The following is a 25,426-nucleotide window of genomic DNA, read 5'->3' on the forward strand; positions in this document are numbered from 1 at the left end:
GAGCTACAAGACCACACCAGTTAGCTTGAAGGCAGTAGCAGACTCATAAACATCCACTTGTGGTCCAGGCACTAGGAGGGGACAAAGAGCCACTCTCTGCCAGCAGTTGCAACATGCTTCTGAAAATGGCACACTTGCTCAGTGCCTGATTTTCAGAGGAACCAGAGCTCGGACTGATCTCATTTGGAGCTGCCGGGCAGTTAGTATGTCTGAACATCAGATGCTTAATGGGTTATTCAATAACTTCTGACCTACTAAAAATATCACAAAAAGTGATCTGAGATTATAGAACGATAGTAGCCCCTAGCATTTAATTCTATCAGCATTAATGTTGATTAATGACAAAGAAACACAGGGGAGCAAACCTCATACCCAGCCTGATCTCTCATTCATCCTGCATGGATCAGATTATTCTTACCTCTGACATGTCCCGAGGGGTCTGGCTCTTATTTTATTTACGCTTTGGTAGCATTTGTACAGTGTGTCATGCCAATGAAGCCTGACTGCCCTGAATAACAATCAGGTCAGGGATTATAATCCCAAACCACATGAGGCAGTAAGTATATTTAGGAGACCTGACTGCAGAAGAGGTGAAAGGAGCTCCTTAAAGTTATTCGTTGCTTGTAACCCAGATGGAATGTGGCAGAGACATGAGACAACTTCTCTGACTGGTTGATGCAGCTGGATAAGAGCCTCGACATGAGCCCAGTGGGACCACCAGAGGGGATCACAGGATTTCTAATGCCAGCTAATTGCATTGCATGCACTAGTTAAATCAAAAGAGATAAAAAGAAGATAATTGGGGGAGGAGGGACTGGAGCCTGGAGGACAAAGTAGAAACATTATTTTGATGTAATAAGAAACAGCAGGAAAATTCCATACTTATAAACTAGAAGCCCACAGATTCACAAATAAGTCTTTATGAGAATATACTAGCTGATTCTTCCCATATAACACTTTTGACATGCCCTTTTTATCCTGCCATGGAACAGACCCCTAGTGTGGATCATATTGCGTTTTGGAATAGTCTAGTATTATTTCATTTATGGTGAGCTGTGGGACTGCAACTCCAGAGAGGCCATTTAACCTTTCCCGGCTGCTCTTTTCTCAGCTACGTACCTTGGCTCTTCCATGCCATGTAAGGGTAGGTTAGCCAGTTCATGGGACACCTCCATCAGTGAGCGATGTGAACAAGGTACTGTGCGCACAGAGTAGGGAGCTGATGGGAGTGGTTGAGAGAGCACCCTTGCTAGGAGCAATGAGTTTGGGTCATTGCCTGAGGCTATCAGCAAAGCAATAGCAATGACATATTTTAAGCATGTATGGGGCAATCATGTGGACAAAAAGACCACAGCGGCAGGTAAATAAGTTATCTAAAGGACTGAGTTTAGTTTTTTGACGAATGAAAGACAGAGGGTGGCTGGGTGTACAATTCTGACTCTAGGCCCAAATGGATACAGTGCATACCACACAGACAATATGATACTGCATATCTTCTATTTATAGTCATTATGGAGACCATTACTCTTTCTGTGTGTGTGTGTGTGTGTGTTGATAATGGCTGGGATTTCGAAGGAACCTAAGAGAGGGGACTCAACACCCACAGGCACCCAAATCCTACAGCACTGAGTGCCTGCCTTAAATGCCTTTGAAAAAATCCATCTCCAAGTGTTACTGGGTTAAATCTTAATATACAGCATTAGCTTCTGGGCCAATTTCTACCCCCACTTATACTTCTGCAACATCAAGGAAGTCAACAGGGCACCATTTTGGCAATATCTTCAAATGACCTCTATTTTTGACCTTTTATCTCAACTGTTGTTAAGGATTTGGAGGCAGGTTGGCAGCAGATGCTAAAGTCCTGCAGTGCTAGCTGGATAGTCAAACAACTTTTTTTGTTTCCAACTCCTGAACATCTCCCCAAATCCGCGGTGCTATATTTTAATTCCTGCAGACCCAGACTCTGCCCAGGCCAGTATTTCTTGGCCTGGGGTTACAGTGACAGTGAAGCAGGATTTCTAGCTATTAAGGCTCCATCCTGTCTGAGTGGAGCAGTGGTCGAAGGAGGGATTCTCAGTCAGAATCCCCCAGAATCACTGAAGGAGTGAACAGCGAAATGTACCGGGCCTGCTCTGCTGGTTATGGCAGAAGAGAGGGAAGGTCCCAGTACCAGTCCTGGGATGCTGGATGCCACTAGCCCTCCCCATTCCTTGCAGAGATCTAAGGCTCTGTCTGCCACTTCAGTAGGACACATACCTGCCAGCCCCTGAAAAAAAAAAACAAGTTATTGTAAATCAGGGCACAGTTATTATAGCTTTGTCATATTCAGGCACAACCCAGGTGGACACATGTGCATACCCATCTGTAACCTAACTCCAACATGGACAGAAAATGACTGGCAGTTATGGGACACGGGTGTATTTATGGGCCAGATTTCAAAAAGAATTCCAGCATCCATCAACTCCCTGTAGGCACCTAAATGAAGTGGCCCTTTTGAAAACCTGGTTATTTACAACAGTGAGGTGCATTTCCATGGAACTTTTCATTTAGGAGGTCTCAAAGCCATCCGAAAAAGGAGGGTTATCTCCATTTCAGTAAACTGAGGCAAAAAAGAGGTTAAGCTGCTTACCTGAGGCCACCAGAAGGAGAACCCAAATCTCTCAAGTCCCAGTCCAGTGCATTATCCACTAGGCAACATGCCTCTCTTATTTAGCTACCTAAATAAGGTCTTGAGTGCTAAGGTCTTTTGAAAAATCTGGCTATAGTTAAATCTGAAATATAGATCAGTTCTTCAGTACAATAACTTCTTGGGCTAAATTCCTACCTAGCCTGTCCTTAAACAGTCAACTGAACTGTTTTTCTGAACTGTATAAAATGGACTCCATGGATCCGGGATAAAAGACACAAGAACACACTTTTGAGGATCTAAAGAATCTATTAACCACATCCTAATAATCGCATTTTACGACACTCCAAACTGACAGTCAATTCTGCCCAGGCCAGAAAAGTGGTCTCGATGGGACTCTACTCCAGTTACACAGAGATGATTGGCAGCCTGTAGCTTGCTGTTCAAAATGGATTTCAAACTCTGCAGCTAGAACACAGAGAGGATGTTTGGGGAGAGTGTAAGAGAGACTGACAGTTTATTTGCAGCCCTTGTTAATTTCAAATTTGTTGGAGGTCACAAGCTGTTAATAAACGGTCCATGCACCCTTGCATGCCCAACCACTCCTCCAGCCTCATGGCATTCCTCTGCTACAATACAAAGAATCATGGGCATTCAAGGTAATCCAACGATCTTCCGATCAGTGAACACGTGCAAAATCCATTGCTATTACTGCTGCATAAATCAGAAGTCATGCAGCATTCCTTAGGTGGAACGTTCTAGTTGTACTAGAATTTGTATAGAAATCAACAGTAACGAGACTCTAACCCACACAATTGTACAAAAATGGAAAATAGTGCGGTGCATTCAGCTTCTAACAGTTAAGAATGTGTTTGCGAGTACGAGGATGGGATTGTCCAAGAATAAAGTTAATGGGAGCTGGGTCCCTTAGGTAACTGGGGGTTCCCAGCCAGTAATACTATTTATATAATTGTTACACATTCCCACGCCTCTGGGTAGATCATGGGCAGCTGGGATTAGCTATGGGACCCCTGCTTCTAAAAGTACAAACCTCTCCTGAGTGCCACATTCAATGTGTTGCATAAAGATGTTTGCTATTTTATGATATAGATTAAATTATCCTGTCTTGCTAAACTAAAGCTTTTACTGAGATCACCCATACATCTCAAGGGAATGAGTGGGATCAGTACCTGGACTGGGCAGCCCTCTAAGAGTCACCAGCTAATGTGTCAGTCAACTCCACAGTGTACTGTTGAAAGTTGTATGAAGTTGGTTGACCAGGGCCCAGTTACTCCTGGTCTGTAAGAGCCCAGAAGAGACCTTTAAAGTGGGATTTCCAACAGGACACAGTGTTGGCCTACCTCTGCTCCCAATGACATGAATGGTAAAACTATCAACATCAACAGGAGCCCGAGGTAGACCAGCGCTGAACGTTTTTTGGAAATCCACCCTGCTAAGCCACAGTTCCTACAAAATTATCCAAATATAGACAGGTCAGATGGCCAGAGTCTACCATCCTTCCTCAAAGTGAGTAGCACCCCACCTTCCCAGTAATCTCAAGGGTTTCAGTCGAGGAAGGCACCACTCTGAGTCAGGGGAATAGAAATCAACACTTAGCAATTAGGAAAATGACTTAGCTACTTTAGTGTCCTGGAATTCTCTCTACATTGTCTTTGCCCTTACAACAATAACAACCCACAGGGGAGACCTATAATATGAATGCACCCATTTTTCCACATGTGCTATGTTCAACAGTGCATAAAACATTCTCCTGTCCTAAAATTCACTACGCTCCCAGCTGCCTTCCTGGAAAACTTACATTCTGGCAAGGATAGTTATATGCTTGTGGCTTTTGCTCCTGAGACAGAGAGAGAAACAATCACAGCATTCTACTTGGCCTTATTAGCACTGGCATCTGATGAATTATGATCAGCCAGTTGGCCAATTTCAACAGCAGGAAGGTCCCCGCTTCCCTTATCAGTAGATTTCTCTGCAGCTGCTGGGCAATAACAAAGGGCCGAGAGTGTATGTGGGCCAAAGAAAGGCCTAAACAACATTATGCCATTATATACAGTGTCAGGCAAACTCAATCTGTTTTTTGTTGATAGCTCTGGAAATTGAAAACTATTTGACCTTAATTAACTAAAGAACAAAAACAACCATGTGTGTACAGTTTGCCTTTGCAGAAGGCTACATTTCAAAGTTCACAGTGTTGACACGCATTAGTTCATGGCTTGTCCAGTTGTGCCAAAGTAAAGCAACATGCATTATATGTAACATTATGCATTGAATCAGAAATCTCAACCAGGAACCAAGTGTCTGTTTAGAACTGAGGTCACTTGTGTCTCGAAATTATGGTCAGAAAAGTGACTGTAAAAAAACCACCTTCTTATTCAGCATATCTACTTCCTGGGACCAGATTCTCAAGTGATGTAAATGGGTGTAACAAATCAGAAAGCTTTGTCAAAATGCAGCTTTCTGATACCTTCATGTGTTAGTCAATGTTAAGACAATTGTATACTAAGGACATTAAACATGTAGAACTAGTTAATAAAATTGTGTGTTCTTTTGCTATTGTCACTACTGCAGAGTTTTCAGTTTAGCCCAGAATTCCTTGGTGGTGCATTACAGAAATCAGAGGGCCTTGCCACATAATTGTCGTCAAATTGGCCACAAAATCCACAGGCCCAGGCTTATTTATGATCCACTCTTCCAGTCATCCACTGGCCTATCCTCCCAACCATCAGCTCACATTCTATCTTGATCTCACATTTTCTCCCATTCATTGATCCTATCAGCATCTCATTTACTGCCCTCTCTTTCTCCTCTTTACACTGACCACACAAATTTGCTGGGACCCCTATTCCCCCATTACTTCCCCATACTCTGTGCACTTCATTTGTCTTGCCTCTTACCAAATGATGACCTCTGGACTGCGGTATTGTATACAAGCCCATTCCCTGGCCTCTTTCACAATCTCACATTGAGTCCAAGCCACATGATTTGCTTTCTCTGTGGCAAAGATTCTCAACCTGGGGAAAGCAGCCCTGCCCCAAGGGTTCCCAAACAGGTATCAAGGTATTTTCCCACATGGCCACATTGGGAGAGGGGTCCTGAACAGGTCTGGACTAGAGAGGAGGAGATGGTCCTGTTATGGAAAAGGTTGAGAACCACTACTCTTTGGTGATTTAGCAACTTCCTCTCACAATACATTGAAACATAAGGGCTTGGAGTGTGATTCTCTGCTTACATACCCCAATTTCTTTACACAGACTTCATAGAATCATAGAAGGGACCTCCAGAAGTCATCAAGTCCAGCCCCCTGTGCTGTGGCAGGACCAAGTAAACCTAAACCCTGACAGGTGTTCGTCCAACTTGTTTTCAAAAGCTTCCAATGATGGAAAATCCACAATCTCCCTTGGAAGCCTATTCCAGAGCTTAACTACCCAGAGAGTTAGAAAGTTTTTTCTAACAAATTTATTTGAGCATAAGCTTTTGTGAGCTACAGCTCACTTCATCGGATATGCTCAAATAAATTTGTTAGTCTCTAAGGTGCCACAAGTACTCCTTTTCTTTTTGCGAATACAGACTAACACGGCTGCTACTCTGAAAGTTTTTTCTAACATCTAACCTGATTAAGCCCATTACGTCTTGTCCTATCTTCAGTGGACATGGAGACCAATTGATCACTGTCTGCTTTAGAACAGCCCTTAACATATTGGAAGACTGTTATCAGGCCCCTCCTCAGTCTTCTTTTCTCAAGATTAAACATGCCTAGTTGTTTTAACCTTTCCTCCTAAATCAGATTTTCTAAATCTCTTATCATTTTTGTTGCTCTCCTCTGGACGCTCTCCAGTTTCTCCACATCTTTCCTAAATTGTGATGCTCACCATTGGACACAGTACTCCAGCTGAGGCCTCACCAGTGCTGAGTGGAGCTGGACAGATACCTGCTGTGTCTTCCATACAACACTACTGTTAATATATCTCAGAATCATATTAGCCTTTTTTTGAAGCTTCAGTGCATTGACGACTCATATTCTGTGTGTGGTCCAGACACCAGATCCTTTCCAGCAGTACTACCACCTACTCAGTCATTCCCCATTTTGTAGTTGTACATTTGATTTTTACTTCCTAGGTGAAGTACTTTTCACATGTCTTTATTCAGTGGCATTACTCCCAGTTTACCACCACTCACCTGGATGGGTTGTTGTTGGCAGAGGGGGAACTGAACCTGGGAACTCAGGATCATGAAACACACATCTGCTTGAGCTAAATGACCCCAGCCGATTAACCAAGGCTAGAGCACACTCATCAACCTAGCCATCACTAGCAGGGGAGAGTGCATGCTCAGTGGGTGTGGGTTATATAAGCAAGAGAAGAACCAGGTGACTTGTTTCTTCCTTTCTCAGGGAACAGGAATACCTGATCCTTTCAATAAACCACATCCTCTCCTCCTGCACAGAGTTGCATTACCCAGACATGAATGGGGACAGGGGGAGGGATAGCTTTATAGCTAGTATACTTTGTTACTTTGTAACCATTTAACATTTCTGTCTCAGTTTCCCAAGTCTCTACATCGGGAATTACATTACTTATCTGCCTCAAAGGCGTGTGGTGTAGATTGATTAGTTTGGAAAGCAGGCTTAAGACAAAAAGTGCTATCATCCTCACTATGTTTCCATTATTTATTAGAGACGGGGGGGGGGAGGGTTGCCAAAGTAAAAAAATGTTTCTTTGACCAAACTGATTTTTTTCTGTGATTTTTTTCCCCATTTTTTGGTAAAATGTTTTTTGTTTTTTTTCTTGGTTTTCAGGTGCTGAAACTTTACTGAACACATTTTGTTTTAAACAAAAACAATTTTCAAAAATGGGGAAAAAAGGGGTTTCCGTGGTCTGTCAAAAATGATTTTTAATGGAAAATGATCAAAAGAATTTAATTCCCATCTAACATAATTCCCGTTTTTCAACCAACTGTATTATTTATATTAACAGACATCCATTGTAGTGTGCAGTAGTAAGTCAAGTTAGAGAACGAAAGTCTTCCTGCACTTAGAACAGCATAACTGATTATTACTAATGACTTGCGTTGCACTAATATCTAAGAACCTCAGTCTTGGTCCAGAACTCTATTATGCTGGGCACAGCACAAATACAGAACAAAAAGACAATCACTGTCCCAAAGAGTTTATAATCTAAGTCATTACAATCTAAGGCATCTGCATGGGGACACTCAGAAAGATTAATCTGAATTAACTTTAAAGTGGATTAATTAAATCACATAGAACCCCTGCATCGATGCTCTTATTCAGAATTAAAGTGGACGTAATCTAATTTATTTTAATTAAAAAGTGAATTAATCTAAATCAAATGAAATCCATTTTATTTCAGAATAAAAGCATACACCTAGAAGTTTAATGGAGTTTCACTAATCCACTTTAAATTCACACCTTTCATTAATTCAAGTTAACTTTCCTAAGTGGTATGTATAGACAAACCCTAAATAAGTATTCCAGTTCTGCTGTTAAACCAAGCATTTTAACTCCCCCAAACACCAAGGTACTTCAGAAATTATCTAACTTTAAGCATATGCATAATCTCTTTGAAGTCAATGGCACTCATGTTCTTAAAGTTAGGCACATGCTTAAATACATTGCTGAATAGAAGCCTAAATGAAGTTCTGTCTTCAGTCTTAACAACCTCATTAAATTGGCAGACTTAAACCTCAAATTAATAAAGCTTCATTCTCACCTCTTTGAGTTGGCTTTTATCATATTATCTTCACTTCTGACTATGAGGATAATGATGGCGCCTGACACTTTTAGTGGCTAGATAACAGACCCATCTAAACGTGATTGTGTAATCACTGCCCAAATAAGGAGAGTTTTAACAAAAACGTGAATTAGATAGACAGAGGAGTGGCTTGTGGCTGATTTACAATAAGAGCCTTGTGTATTGTTATCTGTCAGCCACACAACAAGGCAATATTTAAAAGAGGTCTCTGCTAACTAGATTAGACCCAAAATTGGTCATAGATTAAACAAAACCCCAACACCCAATTAATGAGGAATTCAAACCCATCTAGGTAGCATTTTTATAGGAGCCATATAAAAATGATCTATGAATTTAGATCCCACTAGCATCTCTGCAGCAGAAAACTAACTTTTTCTACTCCCAATGCTAGGCGAAAACAACTAGTTCTGAATATTTAAACTAATGGCACAGAGAGGAAGAATATTCCTCCTGCCAAGAACTGAGACAGTTTAGTATATGGAACAGCCTTCCAAGGGCAGCAGTGGGGGCTAAAGACCTATCTGGATTCAAGACAAAGCTTGATAAGTTTATAGAGGAGATGATATGATGGGATAACCTAATTTTGGCAATTAATTGATCTTCGACTACTAGCGGTAGATAGGCCCAATGGCCTGTGATGGGATGTTAGATGAGGTGGGATCTGAGTTACTCCAGAGAATTCTTTCCTGGGTGTCTGGCTGGTGAATCTTGCCCACATGCTCAGGGTTTAGCTGATTGCCATATTGGGGTTGGAAAGAATTTTCCCCCAGGGCAGATTGCCAGAGGCCCTGGGGGGTTTCGCCTTCCTCTGCAGCGTGGGGCATGGGTCATTTGCTGGAGGATTCTCTGCACCTTGAAGCCTTTAAACCACAATTTGAGGACTTCAATAGCTCAGACGTAAGTTAGGGGTTTGGTACAGGAGTGGGTGGGTGAGATTCCGTGGCCTGCGTGTGCAGGAGGTCAGACAAGATGATCGTAATGGTCCCTTCAGACCTTAAAGTCTATGATTCTATGACAATGTAGTAAGATGAATATTGAGAAACACATGAAGAGGACTTTCTACACATAGATTAAATAGTAAAAAATGCTATCACCTGTGGTACTGATGCCTCGCTATAAATTCATTATTTACAATGGGAAATTAAGCTTTGGTTATGCTACTGTTTTAGGCGACATAAACCACTGAGAAGGAAGAGATTAAACTCAGTTATTGTTATAACTAAATAATCTACAAACATGAAACAGCACCAGAAGCACTTTTCACTTTGCAGGAAAGTTCTACAATTCCTTCCTATCAGTGGGATACTTGAAAAAGAAAGGGAGCCAGATCCTGAGCTGGTGTAATCAGCATAGCTCTATGGAAGTCAATGGACCATACATGGTAAATTGAATTAACTCCACTGAAGTCAACACTAGGGTTGCCAACCCTCCTGGATTGGCCTGGAGTCTCCCGGAATCAGCATTGATCTCCTGGTGACTTCTGAAAACAATCTGGGAGATTTTAATAGGCTATTTTAAGGCTATTTATTGTATTGTCATGTTCGGGAAAAACATCTCCCAGAATAGCTTCAGTCAGATTTGACAACCCTAGTCAACACACTTACGCTGATTTACACCTGATGAAGATCTGGCTGAATTAGTGGAACTAAACATGCAAAGGGAAGAGCGTATTGGGCAGATGCTCTTGCGATTCTGAATTCAGACTCCAAGAACGCACCTTTCAGGGTGTTGCCTTCTGCCCCCCAGGGTAAGCAGAAATCTATTCATTCAGCAGAACAGCTACAAATGCCTACAGATGAAAGCCTAGAGGGCTAGGACTGTAAGACCATCACAAGTTGCAGGGAAGAGATGTGCCATCTTGCAGCTCTAACCTGGAAGCTGCCCTTGGCCAGGACAAAAGTTGGGCAGTAACATGCCAATGTGTCTGCAAGGCACTAGTTCATTGCTTAGGCACAGTCAAAATGGGTCCATTCTGTAAGTGATTTGCAGTAAGTGATTGCGCAGTGATTGCTACCTACCTGGATTACTGAGGGGCAGATCATATCGCTGCTCCATTACACCTTATACAGCCGTGCAGGGGAGGCACTGAGGGGCCACTGCCCACACTCAGCTTGTGTGGGTATGTCTTCCCTACAGAGTTATCCCAGCTAGAGTCCACATGTTGTCCCTAATTCTCCCATCTCTCCACACAGAAAAACTTCGCACCCAAGCTGGAGGGTGCATTAAGCCCAGCTAACAGGGACAGCTGGGGCTGTAGGCTTGAGCTGGAATTCAACTTCAGGCTGGGCTGGCAACAGGGCCGGCTCTAGGCACCAGCAAATCAAGCAGGTGCTTGGGGCGGCACATTTCTAGGGGCGGCATTCCGGCGCCGGCCATGCCACCACTAGAAATGTGCCCCCGCCACCCCAGCTCATCTCCACCCCACCTCTGCCTGCTCTCCTGAGCGCGCCACCATCGCTCCGCTTCTCCCCCCTCCCTCCCAGGCTTGCCGTGCGCCAAACAGCTGTTTCGCGCGGCAAGTCTGGGAGGGAGGAGAAGCCGAGAGGTGGCACACTCGGGGGAGGCAGTGGTGGTGGAGCGGAAGCGAGCTGGTGTGAGGAACTGGTTCCTCTACTCCCCCCCATTACTTCCTGAGCTCCCCCCCCACCCTCGCTTACCTCCGCTCCACCTGCTCCCCTGAACGCGCTGCCTCTCCCTCGCCTGAGAGGGAGGGGGGAGAAGCAGAGCGGTGGCTTGTTCAGGGGAGCAGGAGGAGCAGAGGTGAGCTAGGGCAGAGGGTTGCGGGGGGCATGCCGCAGGAAGCAATGAGGGGGGAAATGAGGCACACCCGGGGAGGAGGCAGGGCCGGGGATTTGGGGAAGGGGTGGAGTTGGGGCAGAGCTGGTGGCAGGGGGGGCACGAAAAAAAGCGGGGATGGGCAAAAAATTTTTTGCTTGGGGTGGCAAAAATCCTAGAGCTGGCCCTGGCTGGCAACATGCTTACTTTGTGGTGAGAATGCACGCGAATCAAGCGAGGGTGCTGTTAGTCCTCCAGCGCTATCCCACAATTCCATCGGGGTTGGATATTCCTGTCTAACTACTCCCTGTTTCTGCACTGTGTCTTAACCCAACTGTTGCCTGCTCAATGGCTGTGGAAGTGCAGCATACAGAGATGCCATCCAATAAATCCTCCTACCAGCATACGGTCAGCTGTCCAGAAGCTCACACCCACCTCCTGGGGAAGGTGTGATGTGAAGACCCACTTCTAAGCGTGGCGGACAGGAAAGAAGTGGAGAAGTAGAGAAGTCAGTTGAGTGTGCTATGGCCCACTTGGTGGTTTGCAAACTGAGTTCCTGGATGACATGCTCATTAAAAGCTCTTGCTGCCAAATGCTGTTTGCTTTCACCTTCAGAACTATCTGCATAAACAATGAGTAACCCCACTTGGAGGTTATGTTCATAAAGCATTGTCCCCTGTCCCTGCCACAGACAGCAGCTCCGTGTGAGGTGAGAGAGAGAGCACCCTGTGAATGAATTAATAGAGTAGCCCGCTTTTATGCACCACTAAGAACCATGGGCTATGCCCCCAGAAATCCATCCCAGCACAATGGCTAGTACCGAATCGTGGATGCAGTTACATGGGTCAAGCACAGGTAGCACTTTGCAATGGGGATGCTCCACGTGTACAAAGCTAGCCCAGGCTTGGCAGCCAAGACTTACCCTGTAAGGACCAGCCGGAATGGCAGCCTGTATATTTCAGGGAGCACAAGGGCTAGTATCTGGTTGGGAGGAGGGGGGATATGTGTTGTGTCCCCGGGAGGGGGGGGTGTCACAGATTAATTTCCCACAGCGCAAGCGAGCAGCTCTAAGAAACATTTTGCTTCTCTAAAGTGGGAATCTTTCCTGTGCTCCCCTGCCCCGTGGCAGGGCTGTGGCTACATGCTACCAATTAGCTTCCCCTATTGATTCTGACCAAGAAATGGAAATACTAAGGGCCAGATTCTCACAGCCTTCCTCACAGTGGGCTAGACTGGGCCCTGGCCATGCTCAAGGCCAGCAGGACAGTCACATTCCCCTGCCTTTCCAAGCCCTGGCTCGACCTACTTGGATCTTTGGCTTGGTGCAGAGCAGAGGCCCTGCTTTCTTGTTGCATGCCCCTCCAACAAGAGGGCTGGGAGAGGGTCAAGAGTAGCTGCCGAGGCACATGCCAAGAGGAAGCTGTTCCCTTCTAAGACTTGTGGTCATTCACTCCCTCCTGTCCAAGCGGTGGGTGGCTCCCTGAGTCACAATTCCATCCCAGGGCTGCCTCTGGGAGGCAGCAGTTCCACACTGCCCTTCATGCAATATGGCTCCATCTAGTCCATTGAGAAGGGCTTTAATTCTGACTGTTAAGTAGTAGAATACTCAGTATGGGGAAGGTTGTGAGAATCTGGATCCTTCCTCATCGATGGCAATTAAAAACTAATTCAAATGCAACATTAAAAGAAGTATAAGTAATTTACAGAGTATTAATTGCTATGAATGACTACATACTTCCTTTTATCACTTTCAGAAACCAAGCAACTCTAAATAACGTACGTTTCCGCATGCAAAAACCAGGAATTCCCCTCTCCTCCCCAAAAGCTCTGTTTGCTGATGGGTCTGAGGCTCCCAAAAATCACATATCATACCTTATAGAAAAGTCATAGGGTATAGCAGCATGGTCAAGTAGACAGAGCACTGGATTGAGCTCAGGAGACCGGCGTCTAATCCCACCTCTGCAACCTGATGTGTGATGTATACCTCTATTTCCTCTCCACTCTTTAACTGTCTTGTCTATTTAGACAGTAATCTCTTTGGGGCAAGGACTGCCTTTTACTATGTGTTGGTACAGCGCTTAGCACAATGGTCAGTCAGCCCCCTCCCGCAGGCGCTACTGTAATATTGCTACGTTGCTATTTCATAAAGTAAATTTCAGTATCTATTAAAAATTAATTCTGTCATTGTGGCACTCTGTATCAAAGAGGTTAAAATACCTTGGCATCCTTAGCTTCGTTAGTCAGCTTCATAACGTAATCTATAGCCTGATCCTTCCTATTCCCCTTTCAGGTGAACTGATGGGTAAACGCACTAAATTACTACAATCAGATTATCTTCCTGTTTTAGTAAAGTTTTATATCTGTATCTCCTTTCATTCTGAAACCCAAAGAGCCTCTGCAATAAATAAACATCTTTGGTTAAAGGTCCTTCACTGGTATGTTAGCCTACGATAAGATAAAATTGTTTTTAAAATAGTTTTTTTTGCCTCAGGGACTATTGTTATGTCCATCCTCTAATCTTTAATTGGATGTCTGAGTTACTAGGTTGATAACTTGGCTGACTATCATATAATTTGGGTTTGAGGGATGATAAAATAATTATGCAATTGGACATAGAGAAGGACAGGCCAAGGAAGTGGGAGCAATCTGAAGCTTTAAATGTGTTTTACATTAAGATCTATCGTGTTGGTTGTTACAAGGACATACTTACTGTGGTCCAACTGACCTGCTGACCCAGATCTGTAAAGTACAGAGTAATGATGGAGGAAACTGCCAAGCTTTGAATGCTAATGGAATCCTTCAAATAGGGCCCATCTAGAATGACAAAGAAGCAAGATAAAATGGTTTGAATAATACATCCCCTGCAATGACTCACCATAAAATACAAGACACACAGGAGTTAAGCAGTGGTTGCAATTCACATTCCACCCTATGAATTGGGCCTGAAGTAAAAAGGAAGCTGTTTATTTTCTGATGTATTTGGTGCTTTCAGTTCTTACTCTCCACGTCTAGTGCACGTAGGATTTGTATTAGATTTTATCCTCATGATGATTCAAGTGTGAAGATGACACCGCATTGAGAAGCAATGCACAACAGTTGTTATGTGCCTGACTCATGTTCATCTACTCTATAAGGGACTTATTTTTCATAATTGCACAAACCCTTTTGTAAAGCAGTTTTAGACCATGCCTTGGAAGGTTTAACAGAAAGGCACCATGTGAGACGATGTCTCAGCCTCTGAATTCCTGAACTGTTTCTGGTCAAATGTTTGTTTTTTTCATGCTCAGTGGTAATTAGTGATGGGTGGAACAGCAGCAATTAGGAAGTCAGCTTCTGTTTGGACAAGCTCCTATAACCCAAGAACTCTCTGTCAACCTTCTTGGACCTAGTCAGACAGTGGACTGAAAGTAAGGAGACCTGGGGTTTGTTCCCAGCTCTGCCACTGACCTGCTGCATGACCTTGGCTGAGTTACTTCACCTATTTCTCCTTGTCCTTCTAGTCTACTTAACTTGTGAGCTCTTCAGGGCAAAGTCTCTTTCTCATTATGCACTTATACATCAGTGGGGCTGTGGTGGGGTGATGCAGGCCAGAGCAGCTGCACAAGGCGGCAACCAATCAGGGAGGACTTGTTAGAGACAATCAGGGCCAGTATTACAGCCAGCCAATCAGGGCTGGGCTAGGCTAGGCCCTATATAAAGGCTGCCCAGGAAGTGAGCAGGCAGTCTCTCCCAGGCCTTCAGAGGATGAAGGTCTGTCTCCTGAGTGAGGAGACTAGCACCAGGGACAGTGCAATGCTGGGCAGGCATGGGGAGCAGAAGGGAACTCCTGCCAGGCTGCGGGCCCTGAGAAAAAGGGCCTACCTGGTGCAAAGGGGCCAAAGGGGAAACAGCCCAGGGAGAGGGACGGACAAAGGGAGAGAAGGAGGCCAGGCAGGAAGGCTGCCACCAAAGGGTCCCTGGGTCGGGATCCAGAGTAGAGGGTGGGCCTGGGTCCCCCCCCTGGCCCCTTGCACTTCCACCTGGCCATTAGGAGTGGCCATCATGGACTGCACAAGATCCCTGCCAAAAGGACTTAGACTGTGGGGTGAGGTTGGCCATTGTGGCTGGGGTGAAGAGAAGGACTGCTGATAACTCCAAACCCCCAGAAGGGGGTGAGATCGGAGCAGTGGGTACTGCCGGAGGGCAGTGTGCCGAAGAGGACGCCACAAGCTGGGAGCAACACGGGTCGAGACGCCAATCTAGGGCGAGAGAAAGACGGGACACCACTGGCAGAGGGTGCTCCGCATGAACTGAGCTAATTCCCAGAGTGAACAGCAGGAAGCACTGTGGTGGTGAGTCCCAACCCCGTCAGAGGCTGCTACTGGAATACTACTAACAGCATACTGACAAAACCATTTCAACCTCCAAAAATTTGTTTCATATTTTGGGAGAAAGTCCAAGTGTCTTTACATATCATCCAAGTCAGCAGGCTATTGTTATTTCTGTTTCTAGCTTGTAATAAATGGTGGCCGTAGAGCATTTGTCAAATGTAAAATCCAATGGTTTTTGTCTCTTTCTGACTTTGTGAAGTATTTGCAACCTAGGCCTGAGATTCTCCCACCCTTACTTACATGGAGTTGTACCTTACACCTTGAGAGTAATCTCACTGAAATCAATGGGCTAGTGATTAACACCCCATAAGGAAAGCCACATTGTATGGACAGGGCTAGATTCCAAACTAATGGGTGAGTTTGGCTGCACTTAAATATGAGCCACATTCTATTCCCCATTTTGGCATAAAAAGTCGCTTTCAGTGGGAATTCCTTATACAGGACAAGGACAGAGTGTAGTCCTGTCTGCATTTTATTTTTTGTTTTCTTTGGTTTGTAGGCTTAAACATACCGAAGCATCCTCAATTGTGTGTGTGAATTGTTTGGGCTTGTGAGAGGGTTGGCCAGTTTGATGTTCTGTGTGAGGAAGCAAGGCTCTCAAAAGGGCCTAAACCTGGAAACAAGAGTGGCCTTCACACACAGAACATCAAACTGGCCAACTCTCTCACAAATCCAAACAATTCACACACACACACACACACACACACACACACACACAAATGAGGATGCTTCGGTATGTTTCCACCTACAAACAAAGAAAATGAAAGGCAAAGGGGAACAGATTGCTTGGGACACATCAGAACAGTGCAGAGCGGGAAGTGGGGTGAAAGGTACATATAAAGTGCACCAGCGGTGGGTAAACAATAATGGCTGCCCATTCAACAAAAGAGGAGCCACAATGAAAACCAAGGATCACCTAAATGGTGGGGGACAAACAATAAAAAAAAAGAAGGGGTGAATCACAGGTTCAGAATCAGGGATCCAGAAGAGGACACAAAGCAGACCCCCTCAGACAATGCCCATGGCTCAGTGAAAAGAACTGAAAAGTGAATGCAATTAAAGTGTCTAACCTACTTGATCCCTAGAGACATAGGTACGACTCCACCCAAACCCCCCCCACATGCAGCCATCCCTCAACAAAAATGAGGAGGAGGGCTACAGAAAAACAAGGATCAACTAATTATGAGGGGCAATGAATGCAAACAAATGAATGCAATGAATGGAAGGGGGGAAAAAAGCCACAGGGTCAAAACAAAGGAACTGCAGGGAGGCATGGAGCAGAGAATCCTAGACAGTGCCCACTACTCTGCGAAGGCGCCAGTGGAAGTAAAGGGTACAGGATCACGTCACTGGCATATGAAGTCCTTTATTGATTCACACAGGTGCAGCTTGGGCACTGGCAATCCAAGTTCCGCTCACTGCCCATGTCCTTCAAGAACTATGTAAATGAGAGAGACCGTAGGCCAGTCTCAATGGCTCATTCAGCCCTCGCTTTTTCTGTTGAGGCTGCCAAGAAAGGTGATGACTGGTGTCAGCAATGATGGTGGCCAGTGGCGGATTTAGAGTTTGTGGGGCCCTGTGAGCAGCTTCATTTTCATGGGGTCACCCTTGGGACCCAGCCAAGAAAAAGAACATTATCTCTTGTCCACCCCCCACCCCCCGCCATTTTCATCCTTTTTTTCCCCTTCCTCCTTCTCCTATATTATAAGTAATGGGAAGTAAATGAAAATAAAATCAGGTACCTTGATTGGGGCAGGGAGTTGGGGTGTGGGCTCTGGGATGAAGTTTGGGTGACGGGTGTTGGCTCTAGGCTGGGGCAGGGGGTTGGGGTGTGGGAGGAGGGATGAGGGCTGTGGGCTCTGGGAGGAAGTTTGGGTGCAGGCTCTAGACTGGGGCAGGGGGTTCTGGTATGGGAGGAGGGGTGAGGGGGTGTGGGCTCTGGGAGGAAGTTTGGGTGCAGGCTCTGGGCTGGGGCAGGGGTGCAAGAGGTGGGCAGTGCAGCTCCCAAAGTGACCGGCACACACACCACTCTGGCAGCAGCTCCTAGGCGGGAGGGGGGGTGTCTCTGTGCACCGCTGCCCGCAGGCACCTCCCCAGCAGCTCCCATTGGCTACAGTTCTCGGCCAACGGGAGCTGCAGAGTCAGCATTCATGGAGGGGGCAGCATGCAAAGACACACACACCACCCCCACCCTGGGGACGCAGGGACATGCCGGCTGGTTCTGGGAGTGGAGTGGAGGGAGGGAAGGATGCAGACTGGGCAGGGAATTGCCTTAGCCCTGCTGCACTGCTGCTGGCAAGTCTCTACGCGCCCCTTGGGAGGAGGGGGTGGGAGTGGGTCTTCGTGCACTGTCCGGGGGTGGGGGCAGAGTGCGGAGCTGCCTCCCCTGCCTGCCAGTGGCATGCAAACATGTGCCAGCAGCCGGCCACTTCCGGGAGCGGTATAGGGACACCGGCCATGGCATGCAGACGGCCTGCCTGAGCCCTGCTGCACCACCGGCCGGGACTCGAGGGCAGGTTGTCCGATATTTATCCTGCATTTTGGGGGCCCCGTGCCACTGCATGGTTTGTTGCATGGTAAATCCACTCCTGATGGTGGCACTGGCAGTTTTCCAATGAAAACTGCTGCCCCATACTAATATTAATATTTGACATGATGGTGCATACTGAGCGAGGGTAATATGAAAATCCTCAGACAGATTCCTTAATTGAGGGGAAGCTAATTAACTAGTCATACATATTAATTAGCAAAAGTGCTAATGGCTTAGCCCATATGGTGTAATAGTGTTAGGAAGAAACACCAGCTAACAGATTCGTAATATACGAGTAGGTGGTTTGACATCCAAATAAATACTTACTGCGTTCTAGTCGCAGGCCAATACGGGAAGGGTTCCACTGGGGACCTATTTAATTCATAAAGAATTACATTTAATTTCATGGTGTAGCTTCTAAACCTCATTTCTTATTAGTAGCAACAGTGTCCTTTTAGATAATAGCTAGAACCGTGAGACCATAAAACTGTCTATGTGTTTTAACTCTAAAAGTCAAATAGAGTGGAAATATGGAATGAACATGCAGTACAGTACATATAGTTATAGGGGAAATTTCCCATCACAAACTGTCTGCTTGGCTCGGTTTGAATGTCAAGTGTGCAATTAGTAGATGAGTATCGTATGTGTGAATGCCCAAGCCTTGGTGCGGCATAATTACACCAAGGAGTGTGTGTGTATGGAGTGGAGGGGGAAGCAGTCCATGTTTCTTTTAGCCATTTATTTGATTTCCATATCAGTCTTGCCCAACTTCCAAGGAAAAAGTTGAGTTTTCTACTAGAGCTGTTTGAAAAATTCAGTAAAAACTTATTTTATGGTGAAAAATTTGGTGAGAATTTAAACTTCTGATGAAAATGTCTCCCCAAGCCCTCCAAAACCAAAATCTTTTTGGTTTTCAGATTAAAAACAGAAACATATTCAGTTTTTCACCCCCTTTTTCAGTTTTGGGGGTTTCCAATAAAAAATAAAATACTTGTTGAGGAAAGCTGACATCTGTGAACATACTGAAACCCCAATTTTCCATTACAAATAAATAAATAAAAGAGCTTGGATGGAAAATTTTCAACCATCTGCATTTTCCACCTGCAAGCCTGTAAACTCCACCTTGGGGGGGACTCTGCAGTATAATATGTCAAAAGGAAAAAAAGAGGAACTTTGGCCCTACTTTGTGACATTCCTCCAGTGCAAAGCGCTTCTAATCCCCTGATCCAGCCCCTAGATATCCCCCATATAGGAGGATCATCAAGTAGCATGGAACCACTGAAAGATCTCCTATACCGCCCCTTCCCCCACTGCAGGGGAAGGATACCTTGCTGGGGAAATGGATACAGCCAGTTGTCCTCTCTCCTCTGGAGATCCCCAGCAGTGCTTTGCAGCCATTGGCTGCTGGCAGAACTAGATCCATCTTCACAACCCTGAATCAGACTGGATGGAGAACAAGGCCAAACAACCCAGAGTATGATTACAGAACTTCCATGGGAAATCTGACATAAAAGCAATGGATATAATTGTTTTTAAGAACATAAAAACTGTCCGGTCTCACTGAGGGTGAAAAACCAGCATGGATTGTCACCCAGACACACTCTCTCCTTCGTCTTAAAATCCCCTCATGCGTCAAATAAGTCACTGTCAGAACAAAACAGAAGGCCCCTGTGAAGCAAATAATGGGGGAGGTTCTGGATTATTTCTGTTGGTACCCTCATCAATTGCACACTTAAAATCAGGCTCTAGAGGCAAAACCTTATATGCAGGGTGGTTTGTTAAGGCCATGTCTAGACAAGTAATATAGGTTATGTAGCACACATATTAGTTGTCTCTCAACAATGCTGCATCCCTCTATCCCCCAGGGTTGATCACAACCATCTAACGTGTTTTAAATCCGTTAAACCCTCGTCTGCATTTGTGGTTTTGAAACATGTTAACAAACGTATTTTTTAAGCATAACTTATTTTCCTAGACAAGGCCTAGAGGAGCAGCCAGTCTTTTAAAGATGTGTAACTTCACCTTCCTCTCAGCAAGGGCATAAATATTGATCCAAATGCACTAGCCTGGACACAAAGCAATAACCTGTCTTTAACAACAAACACATCAGGAGTCAAATTTTCTGAAACTAAAGCTGCAATCCCTGGGACTTTAAACTGGGTCCATGGTGTAGAAAGACCTCTCCCTTCCAGCCAGTTAGCCAATCCATTCAATTCAAACACAGCCATTTGTTTCTTTAGGGCTGTGATACATTTGTTAACATACATGAAAGGTTGCTCAAAATTCTAATTTCTTTATTGTGAGAAAACACAGGAACAGTGGAGGATATAAATATCATTTGGTTACTAGGTTGCTGTTTAAATTGGTAAAAAGAAAAGGAGGACTTGTGGCACCTTAGAGACTAACAAATTTATTTGAGCATAAGATTTCGTGAGCTACAGCTCACTTCATCGGATGCAGACAGCTGTAGCTCACGAAAGCTTATGCTCAAATAAATTTGTTAATCTCTAAGGTGCCACAAGTACTCCTTTTCTTTTTGTGAATACAGACTAACACAGCTGCTAGTCTGAAACCTTTAAATTGGTAGTGATCGTCAACCTGAAACTGATGGAAGCTGAGCACTTTGGAGAGATGCAAGGTGTTTTGTAATGGTTAGAAGACAGCAAAATAAAATCTTTGTTTGACAAAGCTTCTAATAAAAATGTACAAGCAGGTAGAGCTGGACAAAGTTTTGTGGCCAATTTTTTTTAAAATAAAAAATGACTATTCACTAATACTGAAATGTTTCATGAAGATTCTGACAGGTTTTTTTTATTTGAAAGAAAAAAAATCTGAAAAAAATATCAAACTTTTCATTTGGAAAGTTTTTGATTTTTTTGATCAAAATGACTTTATAGTTTCAAAATGTCCTTTTTTTATTTTATTTTTTTAAAAAGGTTAAACATTCTTAAAATTGAAATACAATGTTTCTCTTGGGGTTAAATTAAACGTTTTGTTTGACCTGAAATGAATTTTTTTCCAACTTTTTGATTCACTGAAAATTTGCCATTTTCAGGCTAATCCCAAGATATTTATTTTTACTTTTAAAAATAGCCAAGAAACAAAAATATACATTATTCACCCTGCTCCTGCAATTAGACAAGCTGTGGACAGCAAAGTTGCATGCACACATTAGCAAACAGTCCCTAAAATATAAGAATGCAGCCTAGATTTTTCTTGTTTTATGGCAGAGAGAGTAACTTTTGTCAGAGAGTTCAGTAGCAGAGTACAGGCATTGGACTACACAAGGTGTACTGGTGACACAGATCAATTTTAGCTTTGATTTCTTCAGGCCAAAGAATTATCCACAAACTGATGCTAGAAGCACAAGAAAAACCCTATCTATCAAATAAGTACCAACTAGTTTTCTCAAGGTAGCAGAACAGACCATGGCTATTAGAGATAACAAAAGAAAGATAGAGAAATAGCAGCTGTCAGACGTGTCGAGGATATGATTTGCTCCAGGACAGCAGATATCAATAGTTACTGGGGCCCAAAATGCGATGTGCTTGTGCTAAATTGATTTTTCTTTCACCCTGCATTACTGTATGTTTCAATAAAAAACAATTTGCCTGATTCTGTTCTTTGAGGCACAACTCATAATCTTCAATAGGGCAAATAGAGGCAGTGCTTTTAGGCATGTAATCCTACATTTCAGTGCATTATGCCAAGCACACCATTGCTTTATAAACAGTTTATAAACATAAATATATCATTTTAACTCCACCTTCTCCATGCAAGAAGACCTTTGGTTTAACTAGGATATGCAGCTAATCTCAATTGACTGTGCTGCTCAGCTACTCTCAGGTTCCACGAAGAAGAGATTTTTATGTTTTGCATGTGAGCTTCACAATCTGTAGAATATTGCAGGGACTGAGTTGTCAATTGCTTAGATTTTCAGGTGGTTGGGGCAGAAACCATCTCTTGGTTCTGTGTTTGCACAGTACCTGGCACAATTGGGCTCTGCTCCATGACTAGCTCATAGGTGTTACCATAATTACAGCTGGTAGGAACATTTTTTTTGGGGGGGGGGAGAGACATTTCAGCAAAGTATGCTCTTTTGTTGAAACTGAAATGAGACATTTTGGTTTCAAGGAAGTCTTAATCCAAATGGGGCTCTGTTGGCTCCAGAGAGAGAGAGATTCTAGCTAAAGAGAATCCTGTGTTATGTTTTAGGGCTGGAAGAACAACGCAGACAATCTCCAGTCTGTTAAAAGGGCATATCCTTGTACAATGCATAATTTTATATACCATTTAATTCTTCATTAGCGTTCCTCCTCTGAGCCATCTATTACTGTCTAAACACAATCCCCAAAACATGTGTGTCTGAATCATACCTTTTAACCCTTGATGTTCGGGTGGGTATAAAATTAGGCAAAGCAAGTGTGCCCATCCCTATAATTTTTTTTAATATATTTTTTACTTATAAGGCCAGAAAGGACCATTGTGATCATCTAGTCTGATCTCCAGTATAACACAGGTCATAGAACTTCCTGAATTAGTTCCTGTTTGAACTAAAGCATATCTTCTTGAGAAACATCCAATCTCTATTTAAAAAATGCCAATCATGGAGAAATTCACCATGACCCTCGGTAACTTGTTCCAATGGTAAATTACTCCTATTGTTAAAAATTTGCCACTTAATTCCAGCCTGAATTTGTCTAACTTCAATTTCCAGCCATTGAATCCTGCTATCCCTTTCTGCACTTGATTGAAGAGCCCTATATTTATCAAATTTCTGTTCCCCATGTATCAGAGTAGCAGCCGTGTTAGTCTGTATTCGCAAAAAGAAAAGGAGTACTTGTGGCACCTTAGAGACTAACAAATTTATTAGAGCATAAGCTTTCGTGAGCTACAGCTCACTTCATCGGATGTTCCCCATGTAGGTACCTATAAACGAATCATGTCGCTCCTGAGCCTTCTCTTTGTTAAGCTAAATAGACTAAGCTCCTTGAATCTATCACTACAAGACATGCTTTGAAATTCTTCGATCATTCTCATATTTATTTGCATTGCAGCAAAGCCTCATAGCCACTGTTATGGACCAAAGCTTCATTGTACGGGGCTTGGAAAAGCTTCAACACATTAATCTAAACACCACACTGGTCGAGCAGAATTACAATAAAAGCCAAGTTATTAGAGCTGGTCACAAACGAGTTCTTTTCCAGGGAAAATTTTTGACATGAACCTTCTACATTTTTTCTTTGACTCTTTCAGGTTTTCATGGAGAAAATGAACACTGTTTTTTTTCCCCAAAAAACTTTTCAAATCACAATTTCTGTTTTGTCAAAAAGCCATTTTTAAAACACACACACAAAGTTCAGATTAAAAAGTTTGACTACCACCAAAAATTCCAATACAATGATGAGCTGCCAGAAGCTGAAGATATGGTGCCTTCAGTCGCTCTGGGTGTTCGGCGGCACTTCAGCGGCATATTCTTCAGTCTCTCCGGGCGTGCTGCCGAAGGCCCAGAGCGAGTGAAGGACCTGCTGTCGAAGTGCCGCCGAAGGCCCGGAGTGCCACTGGGTGAGTAAAAATTCTCAGGGGAGCTTTCCCAGCCGAAAACTCAGGCGGGATGGAAAGGACGGTCCCGCGGGCCACAGTTTGCCCACCCCTTTAACAACCGGTTCTAAACCGGCTTCAAAATTTAACAACCGGTTCACGCAAACCAATGCGAACTGGCTCCAGCTCACCACTGTGCAGAACCCGTTACAAAGATGTATTTATTGCATTAGGGATTGGCAAGACAAAAAAATACACTTCCTGAACAGTATGAATATTGGCCTTATTTGATTACTGAAATATTTCCAAATATCACTCAGGTGACACATACTGGGGACTGCATGTTTTGTCAAGGAGGTAGAGATTACAGAGAGATTTTCAAAACTCATCAGTGCATTCCCACCAAATAGGTAGTTTTATTTAGACACTCAGGCATATGACTTGGGAACACTAATTTTTGAGTCACTCCTTACTGACTTTTGGTGCTGGCTGGAAGCGATTGCCCTTGCTACTGCGTGTGCTGAGCCACTGCTGCCCACCAACGTACTGCGCTCATGGAGTAATCATTTCCATTTCCAGGGTTGCTTGCTTTGCCCTTCTCTAGCTTGCCCAACTAGGGCTGTCTCTACCTCTCCCATGTCTAAAGAGGCATGCACACATCCATAAGAAAAATCATTCAAAACTGAGAAAATGAAACCATTTTTTCCCACACAACTCCTAATTAGACAGTGGAACTCATTGCCACATGGATGCCATCAAGGCTAACAACTCAGTGAGATTCAAAAGGTATGATAATACAAAGATACTAACAAAGTTTGGAAGGGATATTAACCATCAGGGTTCAGGGTTTAAACCAATCTCTACCTACTAGAAGTGAGGAAGTTCCTTGCACCTTCTTTTGAAGCATCCGGCATCTGTTACTGTTTGAGGCAGAAAACTGGACTGGATGGTTCTTGGGTTGAATCCAGTCTGGCAATTCCTGTGTTCCTATTGTAGATTTTAAAATCTCCATATACTTTCCCTTTGCCCCTTTCCCTGTTCTGATGATTATTTTTGTTATATATTATTTGCATAGCAACAACAGTGGTTGAGAAGTTATTGAACTGTGACACAGACCAACCATGTGTTTTGACAGTTACCTTTTTTTTTTTTTAAAAAAAAAGGTGTCATTATTTGATTATTGGGTAGTGATTTGAGGGCCTGGCATCAGATTAGCTACTGCCTCTATGGGCCTGATTCTGATATCCTAATCCATTCTGAATAGCACATTACTCCAAAGGGTTCAGAGTAGCAGCCGTGTTAGTCTGTATTTGCAAAAAGAAAAGGAGTACTTGTGGCACCTTAGAGACTAACAAATTTATTTGAGCATAATCTTTCATGAGCTACAGCTCACTTCATCGGATGCATTCGGTTTTCCACTGAATGCATCCAATGAAGTGAGCTGTAGCTCACGAAAGCTTATGCTCAAATAAATTTGTTAGTCTCTAAGGCGCCACAAGTACTCCTTTTGTTTTTACTCCAAAGGAGTTATCTGAGCAGTAAGGCACTATTCAACGCAGGTAAGGAATCACAATCTGGCCCTACACATGGGGGACAAAGCATTAAGCATTTGGAAGGGATTTGATTTAGAGAGAGGGACTTGGAGGAGTGAGGATGGCATTAGGACAGATCAGGTCGGGGGGAGAGGGGAGGGAGGGTTCAGGCAGAGAAAGCTGCATGGAAGAAAGCCCAGATATGGGAACTGGAGAAGGAAGTCAATTTGTTGTGCAACTTGGAGGAGTCAGTGGAGATA

At 43.9% G+C, this 25,426-nt stretch overlaps 1 protein-coding gene across 4 annotated transcripts in view; it reads right to left on the bottom strand.

Moving 5' to 3' along the window:
- Positions 1-25,426, bottom strand: part of TECRL (trans-2,3-enoyl-CoA reductase like) — a 117,750-nt gene that overhangs the window by 29,797 nt on the left and 62,527 nt on the right. For 2 of the 4 annotated variants that reach the window (XM_043513464.1, XM_043513465.1), the window contains exons 3-4: positions 18,421-18,465; positions 13,919-14,007 (exon numbers count right to left, since the gene is read on the bottom strand). In XM_043513464.1, the coding sequence (XP_043369399.1) occupies positions 13,919-14,007; positions 18,421-18,465 (134 nt within the window). Of the gene's footprint in view, positions 1-13,903; positions 14,008-18,420; positions 18,466-25,426 lie in introns of all 4 variants that reach the window. The other 2 variants (XM_043513463.1, XM_038399988.2) reach the window with 1 other exon arrangement.

The sequence above is a fragment of the Dermochelys coriacea genome, chromosome 4 (genome assembly GCF_009764565.3).
Source record: "Dermochelys coriacea isolate rDerCor1 chromosome 4, rDerCor1.pri.v4, whole genome shotgun sequence".
Classification (NCBI taxonomy): domain Eukaryota; kingdom Metazoa; phylum Chordata; order Testudines; family Dermochelyidae; genus Dermochelys; species Dermochelys coriacea.